Genomic DNA, 23,635 nt, shown 5'->3' on the forward strand with positions numbered 1-23,635 from the left:
AGGCATAGCGTCCTAGGCGGCTGTGAGAATTAGGCCAAGTCCAGGCACATAGGCCCCTGTGACCTTCTGTGTGTCTCCTCAGCAAACAAGGACAAGGCTGATCCTAAGTGCCCCCTCCCACCACCACCGGTGTGGCCTCCCACCATCTCCATCCCCCCAGCGCAGGGTGATCTGCTCACGTGCTCTTAGAACTGACCCGTGCCCTGCAGCTCTTGTGGGGAAAAGCACCACATCAGCCTGGCAGAGGCGAGGTGTCATGGCATGGAGGGGTCACCACTGGCACAGGAGATGGCAGGCGATGCTGCCCAGGCATGACTCAGCACATGAGCTTTAGGGACAGGGCCAGGTCAGGGCAGCAGAGCCAAGCACGAGAAAGCAGGCAAGCACTGACCCAGCTCATCAGCGCTGCTGCCCATACGGGCCTGCTATAGACCCCGTTGTTTCCTTCCAAGTCGCCTGGCGCCACTTTCCACTGCCCCAACCCCTGCTTTCTGCAGGAAAGCAAGGGCCACTGGGGCTGTCTCCCCCTACCCTGAGCTCCCTGCATCCTCGCCATGTGTCAGGTGCAGAGTGACTGTGACGTCACCATCTGTCCGTCCTGGTGGGGTGGCCGTCCACTTGGTCACTGCCATTCCCACAGGCAGCCTGGCCTCAGATCAGCAGCAGAGTCATCAGGGTCTCTCTGTCTCTCTGTCTCTCTGTCTCTCTCTGTCTCTCTCTCTCTCTCTCTCTCTCTCACACACACACACACACACACACACACACATCTTCTGTGCACATTCCCCTTTGCACAGCCCAGGCTCATTAATCTTTCAATGGGAAGCTGTCCCTGCGTGCTCCCCAGGGCAGGCCTGTTCACTTCAGGAGGACTCACCAATCAGCAAAGGGATCTCAGAATCTGGAAGTTTGAAGGGACTAGGTGGAGAATGCGGGAGATTGCTGAGCAGGCAGCCAGCATGGCCTTGGAATTCAGCGTGCCTCTTGCCACAGGTAGCACAAAGGGAGGGGGGGACTCCCCATATGCCAGGGCAGGCCTGAGAGGGCTCAGCAGCCACATAGAAACCCACGTTCAAGGTGACATGGCCTCCTGGGGGTACCAGAGAAGGATGGTGGCAGAAGGGCTAGGACCCAAATTCCATCACCTTCTGACACCAACCATGCTTCTGGACTTGAACACCTGAATGTGCATTGGAACACCTCTTACGTGCTGGCCACTGAGATTTCTACAAGCAGTTGCAGAGTGGAGGTTACTCACTTCTCGCCACATACAAGAACAAGTCTCCATGCCAGTCCCATACCAGATGACTCCAACAGGTTGGCCCACTTTGAGCCACCCTGTGAGGGTCTCTGATTTCTTCTTGTACCAGGGAGGGAACAGGCTCAGAGAGGAGGCCAATGTGGCCATGGCAGTTCCCCAGCCAGGAAGCAGCAATTGGATTCAAAGCTGTGTTGTCCAGCTTGAAGCTAGGTTCCTACCCAGCTCTGTGCCAAGAAGTGGCAGAGTACAAATGCAGGAAAAACATAAGGGTGCGTGTGAGAGGCAGTTCTGGGGCATCAGGTGCCAGCACCGTCCCAGGAACCAGAGGCAGGGCCTGTGCTGGGCAGGTTGGAGAACTCTGTGTGGTATGAGGTGCAGAACCCCCAAAGAGAAGTTGCTTGTCAGCTCCAGGTATGGTGTGACCAGGAGTCACATCATGGCAGGAGGCCTGGATTTATTTTTTCCAATGTCTGAATTTTTTCCTTTTTGGTTTCAGTTGTATTTCTTGGCTGTGCCTCCCCTCATAGTGTGGCGAGACGGCTGCTGTAGCTCCAGCCCACACCTTCCAGGTGTGAGACGCACAGCACAGCATCCCTTCCCAGGAACTACCACACGGAGCGTGGGGTTCACATGCCCGGTGTGGCCTAGGGTTTCCTGTGTGCCCTGCCCTGTGCAGAAGGTTTGCAAGTGAAATCACCTCCATAGGAGGTGAAGGAAGGGGTTGTTTCTGGGGAAGTAAAACCAAGAGGGCTCTTTTGCTAAATTTATTTATTTATTTGGAAGGCAAGAGTTATAGAGAGGGCAGAGAGAAAGAGAAATCTTCCATCTACTGGTTCTCTACCCCCCATGGCTGCAACTCCTGGGCTGGGGCCAGACTGAAGCCAGGAGCTGGAATTCCATCTGTCTCCCAAGTGGATGACAGGGGCCGAGTACTTGAGCCATGCTCTGCTGCTTTTCCAGGCACATACACAGGGAAGTGGAGCAGCCAGGACTAGCGCAGGCACTTTTAAGGGATACTAGCTTCTCAGGCAGCAGCTTAACCTCCTGTTCCACAGCTCCAATCTCCCACCCCAGGGACTCCTTATTAAAAGAGGGAGAACAGAACACATTGTTAATTTATATACAGGCCAAGAAATAGAGTCTGTCCCGGCCCCTTATCAGCTGATGTGACAGCGAAGAATGGTTCATACCAAAGAGCTGTGCAGATCCTGTGAGGAAACCAAGAGTGCATGCAGGGCTGAGGCTCAGGGTCAGCCTGAACCAGGGCACCAGATGGAAGGGCCAGAGAGAGATGGCAACCTGGGAGGTGGGAGCCAGGGATTCCAGGTCCAGACAGGGATGGGTGTTCTTGGGATTAGAGTACAGTGGGTCAGCTGCAATCCAGGAGCCAGGGCTGGGGATGTGCAGAGCAAGCGGCCACCTGTTTTGCTCTGTGCCACATCCTGGGGAACAGGTGACAACAATGCAGGCTGCTGCTGCAGGGGACCCTAGCTCAGCTCACAGCTGCTGGACAGAGTCTGTTGGGTAGGGCAGTGAGGCCCAGATGTGTGCATGTGTGCTCAGGCCCTGGGTTCTAACCACCCAGACCCACCCCGTCTCCTCTCTGCCCTCAGTGGGTTTCCCTGCGAGCCTCCTCCAGAGATGCTCTTCAGCTCCTGGCACGAGTGTGGGCCTCGCTACAGAGCATGGCGGCGTGTCAGCGGCACCCTGGCCACGTGTCTGCTTTCCTGGGATGGTTAGCTGGGAGCCACCAGCTGAGGCTGGGTCTCAGATACACAGCAAAGCTTCTGAACCTGACAGACTGCATGCTACAGCTCTTCCAGGCCATTCTAGGGCAGGGTGGCAGCCAAATCTCCTGCACTGCACCCCTCCCCCAGGCAGCCTGCAATGGAGGTGCTTCCACTTAGAGTCCTACACTGTGCTGGGGGCACACAGACTGGCAGCCTGCAATGGGGAGTTGGCACCATTGGCCTGCAGTGTGGTCTCCAGAGAAGGTCCCATTGATCACGTGAATAGGAAACGAGGCGAAGCTGAGCTCCCTGTGCAGGGCCCAGCGTGGCTTCCCCAGCTGAACTCTACCCTTCCCTTGGCCAAGCTGCAGCCCAGCATCTCTGTGTTCATTCACCTGCTCTTTATGGGCATGTCCTGTAAGCCAAGACCCTGGGCCAGGCGCTGGAGAGGTTCCATTGTATCAACCCCAAATGTCTCTGCCACTAGAGAAGTCTTCCCTCTTCTCTCCCTGCCCGGGGTCACCCCACAGGCTCTGCACCTGCTACATTCACTGTCCTCAGACAGGTTGGGGGCAATGCTGATTTACCTCCTGGCCCTACACAGGACCTGGCACACACTAGCTGCCCATGAGACTTTGGGGAGTGGCCAAGTGGTGAACAAATGAATGCCCAAAAGGGAGAGATTCAGGGTAGAGATAAGCATCATCCCTTATGCCCTTGGACAGCCGTGTGGGGCAGCAGACAGAGGAAATGGGAAAACCAAGGTAGCTAATGTGTGTCCACACAGGAGCCCCTGTGTTGTGAGTGACAAGCCTTAGGAGCGGCCAGGGTCCTGCTATGGTCAACAGCGAGGACAACAGGGCAACCTCGCACGGGATCAAACCAAGCCTAACGGCCCTGCATCAGAGCCGCTGGGGAGCAGCAACCTGCCAGAAAAGTGGTGAGCCCAGCAGGCCAAGAGTAGGCAGCTGGATTCAGCGAGACCAGGGGAGGCCTCTGCTCAGGTCAAATGTCTCAGTAGCAAGGGCAGGGGATTTGTCCCAGTAGAGGAGAGGAAATGAGATGTAGAATACTGACAGTAAATTATATCCCACAAGTACAATCCCCTTCAGGGTCCACTCACTGCCTACAGTCACATGGGGCATTCCTGCCCTGTGGCCGTGGGATGCTATGCCAGGAGCTGCCTTTCACATCGTTCCAGCTGTCCCCAAACCCAAAGAGGTGGCTGCGCTGCCTGCAGGTGAGATGAATTATCATCCTGGCAGTGCCAGGACTAGTGGAAGGAGGAGGGGAAAGAGAAAGGTGTTGGGCAGACGCAAGTGGTTTCCAGGATGGTGTGTACCTGCTATGTGGGAACCAGGCCCTTCCACAAGTGTCATCTCACGAATTGTCCCCAGCAGTCCCTGTAAGCTCAACACTCAGGGAAATTACGCAGCAGGTGGCAGAACAGTAGTTCAAAGCCATGCCCACCCAATGCCAGAGCTGGGCACTCTACACCCTCAGGGAGCCCTTCGCATTAGTTCCACCTGCCAAGGAGCCATTTGCTGTGGCTGCCAACATTCTGGGATGTGTTGGGAATCCAGCGACATGGATGAGGGTAGCTGTGGAGGTCAGTGTCACTTTGCTTTGTCCCCTGAATAAGTCTGTGGGAGCCAGGGTGCCTTCCCAGCAGGGTGAGGGCACAGGGAGGCTGCCTTTATGAATGTCCACTGTGTGCCTGGCAGCAACACAGGCGGGCTTTGCCCTCACTCACATCCTCTTCCTTAGACTACAGCAAGAAGCACCACTACTACCTGTCCATCGTTCCTTCCTTCTCTTTCTTTCTCTCTCTTTCTTTTTTCTTTGAAAGGTAGAATTACAGAGAGATCTTCCATCTGCTAGTTCACTTTCCAAATAGCCACAATGGCCCAAGCCATTGCCAGGATCCTGGAACTCTATCCAGATCTCCCACTTCCATGCAGGAGCCCAAGATCTTAAGCCTCTTCCACTGCTTTCCCAGGCACATTATCAGGGAACTGGATTGGAAGTAAAGCAGCTGAGAGTCAAACTGGTACTCATGCAGAATGCTGGAATTGCAGGCAGCGGCTCACCCCCTCTGTGCCACCCTCTCTGTGCCCCGCTCTGTGCCCCGTTGCCCTCTTTTTATTGGGAGCAGATCTGAGCCCAATCCACTGGTCCGTGGGATGGATTCACACTCAAAGGCCTTGCTTCTGCTTGCTCACTGCCCTGAGCAGGGGCGGCATCTCTGCCCCGACGGGGTCCCTAACCCAGGTGAGTACTTCTGCCTGGGCAGGTTTGTCATCAGGCAGCTCAGCTCCAGGTGTCGTGAAATGCTCTGTCCCATGTTGGTACTGCATGAGAGATGTAGTGACAGGATGAGACAAGAGCCTGTGAGAGGGCTGTCTCCCAAAGGACCGTTGAGCCCATCCCACTTCCTAGGCACTGCCTAGAAGGTTTGAACCAGATGTCTACCCATCTGCCACATGACTTCAGGGTCACAGCCACCTCATGACCTTCCCTCCTGGGGATGCTCACCTGCAGGTGCCTTCTGGGTGGGTTCCTGTGTGTGTCTGCAGGGCAGTTGACATGGGGAGTCGGTTTGTGGTGTTTGCACATGAGGAGTAGGTTGCACCTTGGCAAAGGGGCAGCTTGACAGGTGTCATGGGAGGGATCCGGTCAGGATGTGGTCACCCAGAGCCTGCTGTCTCTCTGCAGAGGCAAGGTTGGAGAAAGAGAAGTCATGGTGCCAGAGCCACACCCGTTCCACAATCCTCACTGTGGTACCCAGCTAGTAGCTCCTCTTCCTATATGTACCTCCCATCATTTTGATTGGTAGTCCCAGTCTCTGAATTCTTGGCAGGCAGAACCCTGAGTTACACTTCTATGCCTTCATCCATCCCTCCCCCCATTCAGGAGACAACGAGCCTTGTTGGGTGCCAAGCCCTGTCCAGGGCCTCAAGGTCATGGGGAAATGGGGCGAGATCCCTTCTTCTTGGCACTCAGTCTGTAGGGGAGGCATTTGCCAAAACCTATATAAAAAGAAACACCATTGGACATGCATGCTGGCATAAGAGGGGGCATGAGGGTGCCTGCGGAAGCCAGGGAAGGTTTCTCGGAGGAGTTGACATTTCAGCTGGATCTAGAAAGAAAAGTTGGGTGTCTAGTGGAGCCAGAAGGCATGGATTTTCAGGTTGAAAGAATAATAAGCAAAGGCTAGGGGAGTGAATTTTCAGGGAAAATGGAGCTAGGGTAAAGAGATTGAGGGCCAGCAAGCAAGGAAATACACTGTAGTTGTAGGTAGTGGCCAGGCCCTGGGGGATCTTGAACCAGGGTCTGCAGGTGACTCGGAGCCAGGGAGGCAGAGCAGCTATGCTGCCATGGGGAGGGGTGGCAGGCCATGGATGTCAGCCCCTAATGTCCGGACAAGAACCCAGTGCAACGCTGACCCAGCTCACTGGGTGTGCGTGAGGATGTTTAGGAGCCTGGACCCAGTGGGCAGAATGGTACGAGGCTGGACACCAGCCATGTGAGGGTCATCTAGCCACCATGCACTAATGAGGTCTGAGGGACAGTCTAGAGGCAGCAGGACACCCAGGCTGTGGACTGTCACCAGGCTGCCCGCTCTTAAGCGTCCCCCGGTCACCCCCATCAAGTATGATGTGCAGCATTATGTTAAACTGATTTTGCGGTCAGCCCCTGAAGATGCAAGCATGTGCACGGGCCACATGGCAAGCTTGCAGTAGTTGCACTACCCACTCACGGGATTGTTCCAAACTTGCAGGAACCCCACACAGGCGTCTTGTAGGCTTGTTGCACCAAGGAGCCCATAAATAAACAGCAGAGTGGGTCTGGGCATACTGGGGCTGGAGGGATGGAAATTGAGGCATTGCATAAATAATGCATATTTACAAATAAACATATCGAGGCATTAGCATGAACCAAATCCCCTCGCTTCACAACCACGTGAGGCTCCTAGGGTCTGCCAAATGAACAGGGCTCCCATCCATCAGTGCACATCTGCACCAGAAACGACCACCAAGGGCAGGGTGCCCTGCTGCACACCGACCTTGAGGCCTCTGCGAGGTGAGGGCAAGCAGCGAGGTGGCAGGTGGGCCCCCCCACCAAAGTGCGACACCTACGGCGGCCGTGTGTTCCTGCAGCTGTCTTCAGGCCTGGTGCTGAGCAGAAGGCTGATTAGCAGCAAGTTGCAGGATGTAATGGGCCGCACCTAGGAGAGGATGGCTGGCTGGGGGGGCCAGGGCGGGGGCTTTGCAGTTCCTAATTATACAGCCTCGCCTCGGCTCGCACGCACAGGGTGGGAACGCACCCAGCGCCAGTTGGCTGCCTGAGCTGCTCAGATCATGAGAGCCCTGTAACTTCCAGCCTCTGCACCCCCCTCCCCGCCGAACCCCCAAGGTGGGGCCGGGTTTTACAGGAAGTCAGTCAGCCGTCCCCGCTGCCCCTTTTCTGAGCCCTGGAGCCCACCAGGCCTCCAGGCAGCCACATCTGGGGCTCGGGAGGAAGCGCTGGAGCTGGTGCCCCTCCCCTCGACTGTAATGGTACAATGCTGGATTCCAGTATTTTAAATGAAGAATATATGCAGTTAGCTGTGCGCTGACAATGTCCTTGAGGATTTGACAGTGAGATTTTCCAGCAGTTGGTCTTCGTTAGGATCCTGGCGGTGTTTAATAAGGCAGTCGAACTGCTGGCACCTTGGGTTCCTGTTTGTTCTCCGAGGGCTCAGGGGCTGCTGCGGTAAGCACATCGACCAGAGCTGATCATTACAAGGGCGTACGCCACCATGAATAAAAATGTCACACGTTTTCCCATCTCACAGCGGTACAAAATGTCAGTCCTGTCAAACACACATTGCAGGGAGCTGTGTGCAGTCCGTACAAATTGGAGAGCTACATATTCCCCCAGCTTTCTGATATTCTTCATTTGAAGCGGAAGAAAAACAGTTGTTAACCTATTAGCTAGGATTTTAAACTCTTCCGAGGCGGTGGATGGCAGACCCTGACATGGATAGCAGTGCATGCCAGGGTCCGGGAATTTTAAGCAGGGCTGCTCCGTCCATTTGCTCCAATGGAAAGTGAAGACCCCCGTGTATTTGCCCATCTAGTTTTAACAGACACATTGGGGAAATCTGGGGGATGTTACGCATCTGAGCTTTCCCTGCACCCCGCCATTTGCACTGCACTCAAAAAGCCACTTGCTTTTGGGGATGTCCCTGGGGCTCCACCCATCAGACTCAGGCATCTCCAGGTTGAGAGTTTTGACCGATCAGAAGCACGCCAGGGAGGTTGTCTCAGGGACAAAGTGACTCAGACGGTGGGACAGCGGCCAGATGGTTTGGCACCATTTGGGCACTCGGCCATGGCCTGGCTGGCACTTTGGTGCTATTTCCCTCCCTGGGGCAAGTAGTTACTTTGCACTTTACCATGTGTGTGCCAGGCCTCATGCCAGGCACCAGGGCTCCAGATGTGAGCCCTCAGGGCTGCCCCTTCCCAAGGAAGGGACAGAGGGAGGGGTGTCCCAACAACTGTGATCCAAGAAGGGAACAGAACCTTGAGGGATACCCAGGAATCTGGGCAAGGAAGGGAAGGACTCCCTGGAGAGAGAGAGAGAGAGAGAGAGAGAGAGAGAGAGAGAGAGAGAGAGAGAGAGAGAGAGTGTTGTGGAAGGCAGAAGCCCAAGAGAGCAGGGCAGGAGCTCCCCCTACAGGGCTACTCATGGTGGGGTGGGAGACGGGCTGTGGGACAAGAGCCAAGCCTTGAACATGACCAGGGAGGCACAGGGGCCTGCAAAGTCAGGAGAAGGCAGCTGTTTGCACTTCCTGCTAGAGTGCTGTTGGCAGTGGAGATGATAAATGGGTGTTGGTTTTGTGGGGCTGGCCCTGGTCCTCCAGTCCCCGCAAAGGAGAGACATGGGCCTGGTGAGATGAGCTGGCAGCGGAGATAAACCTTGCTGTGTGACTGGCTTCACCGGAGAGGGGGGGCAAAAGATGCCAAGGGAACAATGGCCCTGGGAGAATGTGAGCCACCTCCCAACCTCTCCACCCCTGTCACCACTCACAGAAGACACGTGAGCATTTTGGGAGCCCCACACAACCTCAGTGTCTTCATCCACCTTCTTGGCAGGGTTATTGTGATTGTTTCAACACCTAAGGTTGAGAGTCCCTAGCAGGGGCCTGGGTCATGGCAGGTTCCTGGTCCTGCTTCCATCCCCTGGAAGCTCCTCTCCCAGCCTCCTGGGCTGTCACCCAGCACCCTTGATGGCTCATGGCTCTCCTAGAGTAGGCAGCAGCCAGGGATCTGCCTCTTGCTTCTGTCTGGACAGCACATGGACATGCCAGCAGGGCTCCCTGCCCCTGCCCACCTCTGCCCAGCAGTCGGGTACCACCTGTTCAGACCCTGCACCTGCACAAGGCTGGAAACAAAAGGTTCCCCTCCCCCTCCCCACCCCTCTCCATTCCCGGAGCAGCCAGGGTCACCGGCCCCCACTCAGCCCTCCCTCACAGCTGCCTCGCTGCTTTTGTTCAGCAAGTGAACTTCCCCGTCAGCCGGGCTCCTTGCACGGGAAGTAATCAGGGAGCCTGACAAGGCTTCAAACCACAAATGCCACTACAAATTAGCCAGCGCCACGACAAAATACTACTCCTGTCAACATCGGGCAGTGACGCGGCGGCTCACTGGGGTTTACCCAGCCGAGGAGAATGTTCTGAGCCCAAGCCCACCCTCTCCTCAACACTACCCCAGGGCTACCTCCAGTCTCCAGCCCCTGCTCATCACCCTTGCAGCAGGTCCCTCCAGAGAGCAAACTCAAGGGACACGTGGCACCCTCACTCAGGAGCCCGGTCCCCCTGGCGTGTCTGCTGTGGGGCGTGACAGGCTTAAACTGCCCCACCTGTAAAATGGGAACATGACAGAGTCTGCATGCCAGAGGTGTCCAAGCAGCCCATGGCAAAGCATGAGTACCATGTGACCCACGCCAAGTGCCCCGGGATGCTTACCAGGTGGGCACACTTTACTCTTGTTGCAGGGCAGGGGCCCCTCCATGTGTAGTTTCCAGGGGATTGTTTTCTCTAGAATGAGGGCTAACAGATGCCCTCCCCTCCTGGTGGGCAGCCACACTGAGTAACTCATGGGCCCCGAGCATGTGCCCCCCCGGACCCCAAGGGCCGGTCCTTTGCAGTTGTTCTTGGTGAAACCCTAACGTGGATGCAGGCGTTTGATAGCCACCCCTAACAGGCAGGACAAGCACAGTGGAGCGCGGAGCTCGGGAGTCAGCAGAGCTGAGCCTGAGAGAGCTGGCTGGGCATTTCAAAGGAGGCACTCTACAAAAATGCCACTTCAATACGCTCCTTTTCGGAGGCCTATCAAAGGAAGCCTCTTTTATTTCCATACCTTGCATAATAGCCGCTTTGCAGGCTTGAGGCGCGCAGGAGCCCTGCTCCCAGCCCCGAGGCCCTTTGTGAAGCGGCGGACCCACTTCCCCCATAGGTCAGAGCATTGATGTGGCTACTAGCCAGGAGAATTAACCAGGTGAGCCCTGGGCTCATGCCACAGCCACAGGGCTAGACCACAGGCTCCGTCTCTTCAGCCAGATGTCTGACTAAGGAGCATGCAAGGACAAACCCTGGGGCAGGACCCCAACTTGGGGCAGGACCCCAACTTAGGCCAGGCAGGAGATGGTTGGGAAAGCGACAATCGGAACACAATTTGGACACAAAGGCGTCAGTACCAGCCCTGCAGGCTGGGCCAGCTGTCTTGGGCACCAGTTGCCCAAGGGCGCACCCAGCCCTCCCCAGGACGTATGCGATCCGAGCCCTTTGGCAGACCTGCTGTGCCCAGAACACCTGCCATCTTCCTCTCGTTGCTTACACCAGCCCCCAACCCTGCAGCCTGGGGTCTCACCTGGCCCCCTGCTAACTTCCACATTTCCTTTCTATATGCGCTGTTTACCCAGCTATGAAATGGGCATGCTCAGTGTTGACCTCCCCGGGGCCCTGCAGGGCAAGTCCCAGCCAGGGGAGGAGTGAATTAGGGATCCGCTCCCCACCTCCCACTGCCTGTGCAGACTTCGGAGGATCCCTGCCCTGGCCCGTGATGAACTAGGGACGAGCCCCTGGCCTCTCCCAAAGCTCTGTCATCTCCCCCTCTCTGGACGCCTGTCCTCCGTGATGTGGGGTAGCTGCCTTGTTCCCAGCGGAGGGTTCCTGGAGCTGGGGAGTACCCCAGCAGGAAGGAAGTGGCTCCTGGGCAGGAGAGACCCCGCGTCAGCAGTGGGCAGGTGAGCGTTTTCCACACTGCAGCCCCACAAGGGGCGCCCCTTGGCCCAGGCTGCCAGGTAATTATGTTGATCTTCCAACATGACTAACCCTTCTGACCTTTGAAAAACAATTGTTTTTGCTGCATCAACAAATTAACTGCAAATCAGCTACCGTCCTCACCAACGAACACGGCCTTCATACCGATGAATGTATTCTCATGGCTGAGGGAGGCAAGCCCCGGAGGCCAGGCAGACACTGGCAAAGACCCAGGAGCCCCCGTCTTCCCTGGACCCCATGTCTGCTGTGCCTCTGGTCCACACCTCCCAGCAGTCATGCAGCCAGAGCTCACTCAGAAGTAGACAATGTCAAGCACGTGGCAACAGGAGCGTGGGTGTGCCGAGAACCCATTCTCCCCACGCCCATTCCCCACACCAAGACCGCCAGGGTCTGTTTTGGGTCCCAGGTGGTGTCCCTGTCACCAAGCTCAGAAGAAATGCATATGTCTTAGCCTGACCGTCAAGGCCTTCTTTGACCCCTGCCAGCCCCACCCGCCTGCACAGAGCTAATGCCACTCCTGGGTGAGTGAATGAGCCAGTGACCGCACGGCTCCTTCGGCAAGTTCTACCAAAAAAGGAAGGAAATGGCAACAGTCCCCTTCTTGCCAGCTTCCTCTGCAAGGCACCGATCTCCCCTGAGCCGAGGGGTAAGGATCAGAAAAGCCGCGTCGGAGAGGGCTGCCGTCAGCAAGTACAGCACCATGGGCCTGTCTCACTTCCTCCCACTAGCAGTGTGACCTCGTGCGAGTCCCTTAACCTGTGCAGGCCTCTCGTTTCCTGTCTCTACACAGGAAATAATCCTTGTCGAACTTGTCTCACCAGGGAGTGTGAGGCTCAAAGAAAAAAAGACAAGTGCTTTGAATGGAAGACACGTCCTATAAACAGGAGGAAAGATCGCCAGTCTGATGCCACGGGCTTCAAAGGCAGCTTGCTGATGGCTACGTGTTCTTGCATTTGCAAGACCCCTCATGGGGAGAACCATGAGCCCCATGAGGAGGAGAGAGAGGCCCTCCCATGGTCCTGTCCCAAGCCTTGGGACCCCAGGTGGCTCCTTCCCCAGGGAAGGGGGCCTCCGTGCACCAGGGCCTGTGGCTTGGAAGTCGTTCCTCTTTCTTGAAAAGGTCATTGAGACTCACTTCAGGAACTCACACTGGCAGCAGAGTTGACATGGGACTCAACCAGAAAAAGATGGAGCTGGGATGTGATGCCCTGTCTTCCTGACTCAAAATACGTGTCTTGGATTTTTAACCCAGAAAAACCCTAGACGTATTTTTCTATGGTGCAGGTCCACCTCCACACTTTGCTTTTCCTTAAGGACAAAGACTGGGACTGGCTCCCCTCTGGAAGCCTACCCCCCAGGCAGTTGTCCCATAACTATGGGAGGACTTCTATGCTGCAGTAGTAAGTCTACCTCCCCTGCTAACTGTGACCTTGAGGAAAGCAGGTGCACTGTGCAGACCACCGAAATTTCCACTGCTCCCATCCTCCCTGCCTGTCCTGGCCCAGCCCGGGAAGTCCAGATGCGTCTTCGCTGAACTGAGCCCTTCGCTACCACATTGCCAAGGGCCTCATCTGTTTGAACTGACTCAAGAGACGGCAGCCAAGGCAGTGATATTTAGAACCAGCCAGCGAGCCGAGGGTCGAGTGAGATGTGGTGTCTACACGGAGGTACCCGGGCCTCTCCATGTTCTGTGCATCTTGCAACAGCAGGAAGAGACTGGAACACACAACTGAGACTGCTGGGGCCTGGCTCCCAGCTCTAACTGTCACTCCTCCCTCCCCTGGGGCCTGACTTCTCTGCAATCTGTGTCCTTGTCCAAGAAAGAGCAAGCACGTCATTCAGGCCAGTGGCACAGGAGCACAACCTGGGCCAGGTCCTGTCCTGGGAGCTGGGAGGGTCAAGCACCAGACAGGGAACCGCCATCCACTGAAGGGGGCGGAAGGGCCCCTGGCCTCCAGGCTTGGCCATCACAGACTCCTGGCCAGCGCTGCAGATTTTGCTGGCTTCCCTTTGTACTGTTGGAGTGCCCCTGTTCAATGCCAGCTTCAACATCCTGGCATCAAGGGTCTCCTTATGGGAAAGACTGTTTCTGAGTTGGTCCCATCCCAGCTGCTGTCTTCAGCCTTTGTCTACATCCAGACTAGTCCCACTCATCCCTATAACCTACACAAAATGTCTCAACTCTTCCTCCACCTGTTTTCTCCAGCTGGCATCCACTCCCCACCCTGGCATGGATGGAAAACTTCAGTTAGTCTGCCCTGCCTCCCTCCAGGAGACAGAGCTTCGTCCCAGGGGTGTGCCCTGTACCCCTGGCTCTCCATGGCCATGAGTGCCATCAGACACAGGTGCCTACTGCACCTGGGCCCGGGGCACCTGCCAGGTGGCCAGTCACCCTGCCAGCAAGCGGAGCCTCGGGTCCTGCTCCTGCGGTGGGTCCAGAAGGGCTCCCTGCAGGCCGGACACCCTAGTGTCCGAAACCTGAAACCACAGACCCCATGACCAACATTCAGTCCCCTGGCCCTCACCAGGTTCACCTGGCCCAGCCTCAGCACAGCTCACCAGAGCCTGCCCTACTGCACACTGCGTGGCAGGTGTCCTGCTAACCAGGGGCAGCGCTCTGTTCCTCCTCTTCCCAGCCTCTGGGGTAGCTTTACTGCACACCCCCTGGGAGTTCCCGCACCCGCTCTAGGTCCCTGCCCCAGGCTCCGGCACCAGTCTGCTCAGCTTTAGTGCCCACATCTCCCTCTCTGGTGACTGATCCCTTAGTGCTTGGAGAGCTTGCAGGGAAAACTCCCTATGTCAGCTGGGGCAGTGTGGCTTCCTGGTTCTTGCGGCTCTTGCGGGGTCTGTCTGTCTGTCTCTCTCGCTCTCACTGCATCAAGACACAGGCAGTGTAAGACCCTTTGCTGCCGTCTGCATCTCCCTAGGCCCACTCTGCTAGCTTCTAGGCTAGGCACAGCCAGGTGACCACTGTCCTCTAAGCATTCACACATAACATCGTGGAAGAACAGCACTTCCCAACAACAGTTGTGAAAACAAGCAAATTGCAGAAGCCAGAGAATGGACAGTGGCGGAGCTCACATGTGTGGGGAAGCAGGAGCCAGATGTCTCAGTTGATCACCTGTTGGGCAACAAGGGTGACACCAGACCCCAGGGTTGGGAGAAAAATTGTGAGAGCTGAGGGGGACAGCCTGTGTGCTGTAGACAAGGACCCGGGGAGGAGTACGCAGAACATAATGTAGCAGAGGCTGGAGGACTCTAACACTGTATGTGGCATTTTCCGGGGGATAGTAATGGCTATTGCAGGAAAACGGAGTCTGGGCTCAAATATGCCTGGGACTTTTATTAAATAGTACATACAGGTTTTGTCCTGGTTGGACAGGGGAGCAGGGTGGGTGTTTGATTTCAAGGTCCCAAAGTGAGTGAGACAGCAGGCAGCAGTTTCCCAGAGCTGGCACAGCCAAGGAGGCGTTTTACCCTGGCACAACATGTCCCTCTGCCCATGCTGCTTCTCAGAAAACCCTACAGGAAGCCCAGCCTTCCCCTGGGGCGGTGTAAGCATGCAGGTGGCATGCCTGAGCATGTGTTACTTTTTAAAATCCACTCTAGAAGCAGGTGCAGAGGTGGGGGCAGGGCTACCTGTTAGCAGTCACCATCACCCGTGTCTGAACTGCCCCACACCAAAAGCCTGGAGTACTGCCAGGTCCGTGCCAGCCCTCCCAGGCTGGACAGGCTGCAGTGGGGCAGCTGGGGCTGTGTGAGATCATGAGCCCACCAGGAGCCACCTCTTGAGCTCCGCTCATGGCACCCTCCCACCTACCCCCCATTTTCCCCACTCCAACCTTGCTGAACAAGGATGGGAAGAGCCCAGACCAGTGAGGGGGAGCAGTAGGATGGTGAGCCTGTGGCAAGTAGTCCCCCAAAAGCAGAGGGACCACGCACAAGGGGAGCAGGGGGCACTGCTGAAACACTACTTGGGATGCCCACATCCCATGTCAGTTAGGCTCTGCTCCCACTTGGCACCTGCTAATACACACACAGCCTGGGAAGCAGCAGAGGCCTGTCCAGACACTCAGGCCCCTGTCACCCACGTGGGAGACCTGGATGGAATTCTAGGTTCCTGGTTTTGGCTTGGCACCGTCCCGGCTATCATGGGCATTTGAGAAGTAAGCCAGTGAATGGAAGATCTCTCTGTGTTTTTCTTTCAAATAAAAAAAAGTAAAGCAATTCAGAATTATTTTTAGTAGTGTATTTAATCCAATACATCTCAAATATCATTTTAAATATGTAATCAATATAAAATGTATTATTGATGTGCTTTGCGTTCTTTTCACTCATTGAGTCTCTATATTGCAGTGTATATTTTGAGCTCACAGCCCCCCTTTTTTTTAAGATTTTATATGAAAGGCAAAGTAAAGGAGAAACAGAAAGAAAGGTCTTTCATCTGCTGGTTTACTCTCTTAAGTGGTCCCACCCACCCACCGTGGCCAGACCAGACCCAAGATGGGAGCCAGGAGCTTCATCCAGGTCTGCTTCATGGGCGCAGATGCCCAAGCACTTCAGCCATCAGCCACTGCTTTCCCAGGTCCGCGAGCAGGGAGCTGGATTAGAACTGAAGGCCAGCAAAGCAGCCGACTCCTGAAGTACTGGCATTGTACGTGGTGTTCCACTTCCCATCCAGCTCCCTGCTCGTGTGCCAGGGAGAGCAGCATCTTGACTCGCGTTGCCCTGCCCAGCATCGCCACACCTGCGCAGGGCATCCCAGTGTACAGGCTGTTGAAGGACAGCCGTGGGCCTTCCCGATGCAGAGCCCTGCAGGGCTAGCCTTCAGATCCTGGTCTCCAGGGCCAAGCATTTCCTACAGATCTCGCCAGTTCTTTCTTTTTCAACTGCCAACAACACCCCTCTGCAGGCACAGGGAGCATCCATCAGAGGTGTCACCATGGGGCAGAGAGCTGAGACGTGCCCCCCCACCAAACTCCCCCGTCACAGGAAACACTGGGCAGTGGGAACACTGGAGGCAGCACCTCACCGGGACAGGGTCTCAAATAACCCAGGATACACATTTTTGAGGGGATTATTGGAATGGGCGGGGACCTTGCACCCCAAGGGGCAGGCAGGAGACAGGGCATGGGACTTTGGAGCCACTGTGCGGGTTTACTAGAATTGACTCCTTGGAGGTTGAACAGGAGGAGGCGGCAAGGGCTTGACAATGGGTGTGGCACAGTCCCACAGTGTTTCAGATGATCCCCTCGTCCTGTGTGGGGAATGGCAGAGGAGAGGAGAGCAGGGACGGGGAGGCGGCAGGCAAGGCCCCATGGCACTGGCTCCAGTAGCTGTAGGCGCTCTGGCCCCGGGTCCATGTGTGGAAATGCTTCAGGCCCACTTGGCACGCACTGATGTTTGCAGTTTCCACTTTAATGCAGCTACAAAGACTCCGCCCTACTCGACCGCCGCCTCCCAGGATCAAGCGCTGGAGGCCTGTGAGTAGCCAATGGCCGTGTCGTCCCCTCCTAACACTGCCTGAGCCCTTCTTTTACCCTAGCCTCACTAAACTCCGGGAGTGTGGACTCTCCTGCCTGGCAAAAGACAACTGGGAGTTGGTGTTTTTTTTTTTTTTTTTTTCCTCCGCTTCACTCTGCGTGGCATGAGCCTGAACATGCATTCCCCGGGCTTCTGTCCCCCTTTTCTTGTGAAGTCCAGCATCTGGAAGGGCAGAGCTGTGGGTTGCTGGGGCTGCACGGGCTGGGTAGATGTGTGGTGTGTGCAAGGTGAGAGAAGGGACATGTTTCCAGCCAGTGAACTCTTAAGAGCCCTGCTCCAACCGGGTCTGCCTCTCTGGATCTCACTCCTGCCACATCCTTGCCTGGAAACACCGCTGGCGTTGTCCCTCCTGAGGACAGAGGCTGCACCCCAAAAGTACAGGGCTGGCTCAGATGGAGACAGGTACCTCACATGGTACCCAAGCCAGGAGCAGAGGAGGGGAGCCATGTCGTGCGTTTTCAAAAGCAGAGTCACGGGGTGGACTTGGCCCCGTGTCATGCATCAGCCACCATCAACCAAGCAGGTACACACGCGTGGGACACTTGCCAGGACCATTTGGTGTTGGTCAGTGACCAATACGAGTAGCCACCACTCTGTGGCTGAGCCAAAGGGGTCATCTGCACTGGACAGCCCCCACACAAAGATGCCCAGCTTGCACCACCCTGTGCTGTACCCTGCCCAGGTCCACCTCCCCAGGCCATGAGGGCCAGGCTGAATGGCATGCCTGTTTTGAACCCAGGGTGCCTACCGTCAGCACCCATTGGGTCACAATCCTCTGGGCAGATGTGGAACCCGGAGAAAACTGAGGCCCACTAATCGAACCCAGTCCTCAACTGGAAACAGAGTCCTGGTGCCCCTGTCATCTCAGATCCCAGCTGCCTGGACCTTCTGTCTGCGTGCAAGCAGAAATGGGTGCAGCAGCAGCAAGCTGGGCTCCCCGGGAGTGTCCACAGCAGTATCTGAACCCACCAGGGACAAAGCTGGGAGGAGAACTTGCCTTGCATGCAGAGCGGGCAGTCACCTCACTTGTAAGACCCTCGCCTCCCACATCAGGACACCTGGTTCTGTGTTCCAGTTGTCACTGCAGACCCTGGGAGGTGATGGCTCAAGTGGCTGAGGCCCCGCCACCCACACCGGAAACCTGGGTTTAGCTCCCAGCTTCAGCCTGGCTGAGTCCTGCCTGTTGCAGGCATCGGGAAAGTGAGTCAGTAGCTGGGAGCTCTGGGTCTTTCTGCCATTCATCTTTTTTTTTTTTTTTTGGTCTTGTATTGAATACGTTCCATGTGCCTAGGACTGAGCTGGGCTCTTGGATTACGTCTGTCCCACTCATCTCCCAACAAGAATCCAGAAGAAGTGGATGATTTTTCTGTAGCTTGTGGCCCAGGCCCCAGAGGCACTGAGACCTGGGCTGGTCTATGCAGTGCCACCTGCCCCTCCACAACTCCTTCCATTCCCAGCAGTCTTCCGTGACAGCCAGCAGTGGGCAGCTGCCAGGATTCCCTGTGGAGTCCTGGGCTCCAGGGTGGAGAGGGGCGCTCTTGGCATGCATGATTCAGGACAGAATGACTCCTCTTAGAAAAACTGAAGAATTGGAGTCAGCAACAGTAGACTCTGTGCGTCTCAGATTTTTGGGGAGGTGGCAGTTGGCATGGGGGCGCAGGGGGTCATCAGCCACAGCCTCAGACAGGTGAGGACTTGGGGGTATATGGTGGAAAGGCCATATGGAAAGGCCACCCGTGCCCCTAGCTGGCGCTGGATGTGACTGGCATGGTGCTCCAGGCTACGCCCCCTGGGTGTGTGACAGACAGCTCGGGTGCCTGACAGGCTGGACCTCCTGGGCGTGTAGGCTAAAGAGACCTGCCCTGCTTTGAATCACAGGTGGTTTGGCCATGTGTGGCTGTGTAGCTTCAGGTAAGACCCTTCCTTCTCGCAGCCTCTATGACATCACCTGTGAAATGGGTTCAGCAGTCCCCATGTGACCTTAGCTAGAGGACTTGGGCTTCCTTTTTACAGAGAAGGGAGAGGGAAGCACAGAAGCAAACGGTGCCGCCGTCTTGGGGACCGGGGCTCGCTCGAGAGGAGCTGCAGTCGGCCCGCCCGCGAGCCGCTTTCTAAGCTCCATATTTATTATTTCTTGCTCACCATTAAAATCAAATGGACTCGGTGGTTTTGTATTCAATACACATTTAACCCTGCCGACTTGGATTTCTCAGGTTTTAAATCCAGTGGGGAATTGGCTGCCTTCCCAACCCTCCCTACCAGACCCCCGAGAACAGAGCTGGAAATCTCTGCTCAGCATTTTCTCCCCTGCCCTCCCCAACCAGCACCACCCTAGGTGGGAGGGAGGCCAGCACTGGGGTGTGGCTGGTGGCCTCCCCACCCCCACCCTGTCTGAGCACCCCAGAAAGACGGACGTGATTGCTGAAATATGACAGGAGACGTCTGCCTCATCTTGTGATTCAGGCTTAATTAAACTGTGTGTGTGTGTGTGTGTGTGCTTGGTTGTGGCTTGCTGCCATGGGTGCATGTGTGTATGTGTGTGTGTGTGAGAGAGGGAGAGGAGGGAGAGAGAAAGATGCGAACCCGTGCCCTCACCTTGTGTGCATGGTTCTTAAGTGTAGCCCAAGCCTGGAGGCCTCCTTGTATTCCTTGTATCCGGGTGGTCATCTGGAAGCAGAGTTTTGTGTCTGACTTTGTCCACCGCCGTCAGGTGCGGGAGGCGCTGGGTGTGCCTGCAGCCGTGCGTGCAGGGGGACTGTCCGGGTCGGTGATGCCTTGGCCTCCCTCCCCCCCACCGCCAGCACCACTGCGCTCCCCGCCCCTCCCCCTCCCCGCGCTGTCTGATTTATCATCCCTAATGAAGCAGTCTCCTCCATCGATCCCGCTGATTGCCAACCCCTTCCTTTTGTGTGTTGGCGCCGAGCCATTCACCGGCACTCTGACAGCTCAGCTCGTCTAATTAGCTCTGTTGTTCTTTTTCCCCATGTTTCACCACGTTGCAAGTTCAGTTGAAGTTGCCACAAACTTAATCCCCCCATTTCAGCCCGCAAGTTCACATTCTTAACCCGCCCTTTATTGGAGCAGGGAGAAGCCCTATGCATGGCCCAGCTGACAGGCGTTAATGTCTGACCTTGTCTGAAAGCGCCTGCCCCAGGGCCTCCCCAGCCCCCCAGCTGCACTCCTGCCTTTGTGGGGAACGGCCTGGGGAACCATTGCTACAATCCCAGGGGTCCAGTAGACATCACTCCGGCTAGGGGAACCGGCTCAGGGTTGGACAGGGAGCGAGGAGCGGGCAGAGCCACTCATGTGTTCAGGACATGCCAGCCCCCAGGTTCTGACAACAACAGCATCACGCACCTCTTAGGTGGCACACAGCCGCCTGCCCTTGTCTCTGACAACCTGTGTTGAGCCACCGCAATATTCCAGGAACAGGGCAGGGTTCTGGGAAGGATACAAGCAGGCCTGGGCACTGCTGAGATGCCCCTGTTGTTGACTGATATGAAGCAGGATGGACACGAGTTGAGCCCCTGATGGGTGCCACAATCCACGCCGCACCTTCCCAGGAAACACACAGAAAATAGGCAGGTATGGCAGTGCGACTTGCCTTTCTAGACAAGGCTGAGATGGGACTGGCCAGTCCACAGGAAACATCTGGGGTAGAACACACGTGTGCAAACCTAGGTTTCAGAGAGACTCTGGGAAGAAGCCCCCTTTGGTGCCAGCACTGTCCAAGACCTGTGTTACACAGCATTCACCTTCAGGGGAAGAACCCACGGGAAACAGCACAGGTGGTCATGTGCCCTGCCCTGCCCTGCCTGTCCAGGACATTGAGTCCCCAATGCCAGGATGCCAGCTCACACGTATTGACGACAGAACTCACAGATCAGCACCCACGGCCCAGCTCCCACCTCGTCTGTCCCTGTCTGGCCCTGGAAACATTCAGCAATGACTGTGCCAAGTTTAAAGCCACGTGCTTGCAGCACAGGCTAAGGAGGACCAACGTCCCCCGAGCACATCTGAGCCCAGCGCCCAGTGCCCAGCGCCCAGCGTAGGCTCTGCGGGGCCCCACAACTTGGCTTTCAGATGCAGTAGGTCTGAAGGACCCATCTTGTCACTGCCTACTTCCCAGCTCACCTGCCATCAACCTGCAAGGCAGGTGCATGCGGCAGTGACCAAAGCCACATAACATGCACAAAGTGGCCCAGGGATGCCTTTGGGAAGTGAACATAAAATGTATAGATTGGCGATCCTCCTGATACTATTTGCTTTTCTCCCTGTCATCTAAAGAGGACAGTGAGCTCCCTGAAATTCAGCCATAAAGGGGCAGAGGAGGCAGCACAGGAAAGTGGGTCCCCTCGAAGGCCCTGGGTTCTGAGCACGTGGCTGCTGGGGGCCCCAGGACGGCCAGGCAGGATTTCCGCTTCCAGGGGCCTCTTCCATCAGGGTCCCATGTGGGCGATCCCTCACCACACCCACCCCATAGCCATTTGAGGAGGCTGGCAACACAGAGAGGCGCACTCACTCTCCATGAGAACCGCCCTGACATGAGTGAGCCACATCGTCCCAACTAACACCTCCCATGCTGTGAATTAACCACCTGTGTGTCCACATGTGTGCGGCAGGCGAGGCCTTGATGGTCCCTAAGCATTTCATTGGGGGGCACACATCCAGATATTCCAGAAGATTTCTGCCTGGCTTTTCTTCCACACTCACCACCTCTTGGGCATCCCCCATTCTAGGTGCGCCCACCTCGGCCACACGTGGCCAGGAGACCGAAGAGCAACATCCCAGCAGACGGCCGGAGGACATCAGTGTCCAGCCCTGAACAGTGAGTAGCCGGCCGCTGCCCTGGCCTCTGGCTGCAGGGACCCCTATGGGGCTCAGGTGCAAGAGTTTTGGGGTGGGAGAGAGGGCGTGGGTGCAAGCAGGTGTTTTGCAAAGAGGTGGCTTGGAGAGTGGGGCTTGCCCTTGGGGCATCGTCTTCTGCCCCTGCACCCCTTCCTTCTGATTGTGGAACCGGTGAGAGGCCCCACAGGTTGGAAAGCTGGGCTGGGCCTGTGGTGTTGGGGCCCCTGGGGCACCCAGACAGGCTCAGGCTTCTAACACCACTATGAGTGCATAGATGAGGGGGTCAGGAGGCTGGCCAGGGGTGCCAACTGCTGAATAAGGGGCCCAGTGGCTCTCAGTGTTTGTAGCTCAGATTTTATACAACGAGTGCTTGAATACATTGAAGGCAGTGTTAGGTTGATGTTGGTGCTGGAAGAACCGTGCCTTGCTGGTCATCACAGGTGTTCTCCATGAGCTTTCTGGAAGCCCTCTGATACACAAGTCTGTCCTGACCTGGCTCCACCCCACCAGGGCCTCTCAGGGGCTACACCCAGCACCTGGCACAGACACAGCTCAAGTCACTTGCTGAGCATCTGAGCGTGCAAGGCAGGTGTATCAGCTGTGTCCAGAGGCTGAGCTACCTGACACGTAAAGCCAGACCAGATGTGGCCAACAGCTGGGTCCACAGCTGTCTGGGGAAAACAGCACCACTTCCCTTAATCTGGCCCCCTCAGGATACCTGGTCTAAGGTGGCATGAGGGGTCGTGCCACAAAGGGACCCTGGAGGGCTTTGGGTGCAAAAGGAAAGCCCCCGCCCGTATCAGTCCTGCTTCCCGCTGGTCTCACAGGGTTCAGAAAGCAGCTTACAGCTAGAAAGGAAGATACAATTCTGGCAGATCACACGGGCGCCGGACGCCAGGCTTCCCCAGGATTCTCCACCCTCCTCGGGGGTCCTGCTGGAGGCTTTCCATGGGAGCAGCCTTCCCCACAGAGCTTTGCCAGGGACTGTACACGAGTGTGTGAGGATTTTGGAAAAGGGCACTCTTCAAGTTGGAAGTAGGTTTGACTTGAGCTCTGCCAGTGGGTGCTGGGACAGGTGAGGGCTTTTTCCCAGGCCTTGCCTGGCATGGATGCGGACTGCCCCCTTGTGGCGAGAAGGCAGCAATGTTGCTGGGATCCCAACTTTTCTGCTCTGGAGGGGAAAAAGACCTGTCTCTTTAAGTCATTCCTTCCAAGGTAGACTAAACCTCCAAGACCCTGGAGTGGGCTGCAGGGTCACGGGGCTGCAGCTGCGGCACTTCAAACCCCTCCCCCAAGACCTGTGCACTGCCCAGATCACCCAGACGCCACCCTAGGCTGGATACCCCACCCTCGCCACCCCCACCCCCAGCCCGGTCGCCCGGTTTCCCAGGCAGGAGGTGCCTGCTGAACTGGTGCGGGAGAAGCCTGTTTTCCTCTTTCTTGCCTGAGCCGCGCTGGCAATCCCACGCCGGCAATTGCTCTAAGTCGCTTTGGATGGCGAATCCTGCCTTAGTTTCATTCCAGAAAACATTTGGGGTCTGATCGGCCCCCATGGGGACACACACAGGGCTTGGGGGGTAGGGACTGTCTGGTGGGCTGGCAAACCAGTGGGGACAGAAAGCAAGAACCGCCACAGTTCCCTGGGCAGCCAGGAATTGGAGACATGCATGTGATTGCTCCCTACTGTTTGAATGAAGAGTGTCTGCTGCCCCCCCTCAAGGCCAGGGCCGCTTGTGGCACAGCCCACAGGCCTGTCTCCTGGGCTGGCCGCCCCACCCCCACGCCCCAACACAGCCTCCCAGCAACTCTCAGATGTGTTTTTCTCGACTATCATCAGCTCCAGCTGGCAAGACCAACTTCTTAAAACACAGGAAGCATCCAGCGGAAAATATTTTAATAAAACAGACTCCTCATAAAAATACTGTT

General features: G+C 56.3%; 1 protein-coding gene across 6 annotated transcripts in view; it reads left to right on the forward strand.

Moving 5' to 3' along the window:
* The window catches only part of DENND1A (DENN domain containing 1A), a 496,909-nt gene that overhangs the window by 461,370 nt on the left and 11,904 nt on the right, over positions 1-23,635 (forward strand). For 4 of the 6 annotated variants that reach the window (XM_058672452.1, XM_058672453.1, XM_058672455.1 and 1 more), the window contains one exon: positions 21,601-21,689. In XM_058672452.1, coding sequence (XP_058528435.1) covers positions 21,601-21,689 — 89 coding nt within the window. Of the gene's footprint in view, positions 1-16,743; positions 16,801-21,600; positions 21,690-22,536; positions 22,676-23,635 lie in introns of those variants that run through there. The other 2 variants (XM_058672459.1, XM_058672456.1) reach the window with 2 other exon arrangements.

This window comes from Ochotona princeps, chromosome 14 (assembly GCF_030435755.1).
Source record: "Ochotona princeps isolate mOchPri1 chromosome 14, mOchPri1.hap1, whole genome shotgun sequence".
NCBI lineage: Eukaryota > Metazoa > Chordata > Mammalia > Lagomorpha > Ochotonidae > Ochotona > Ochotona princeps.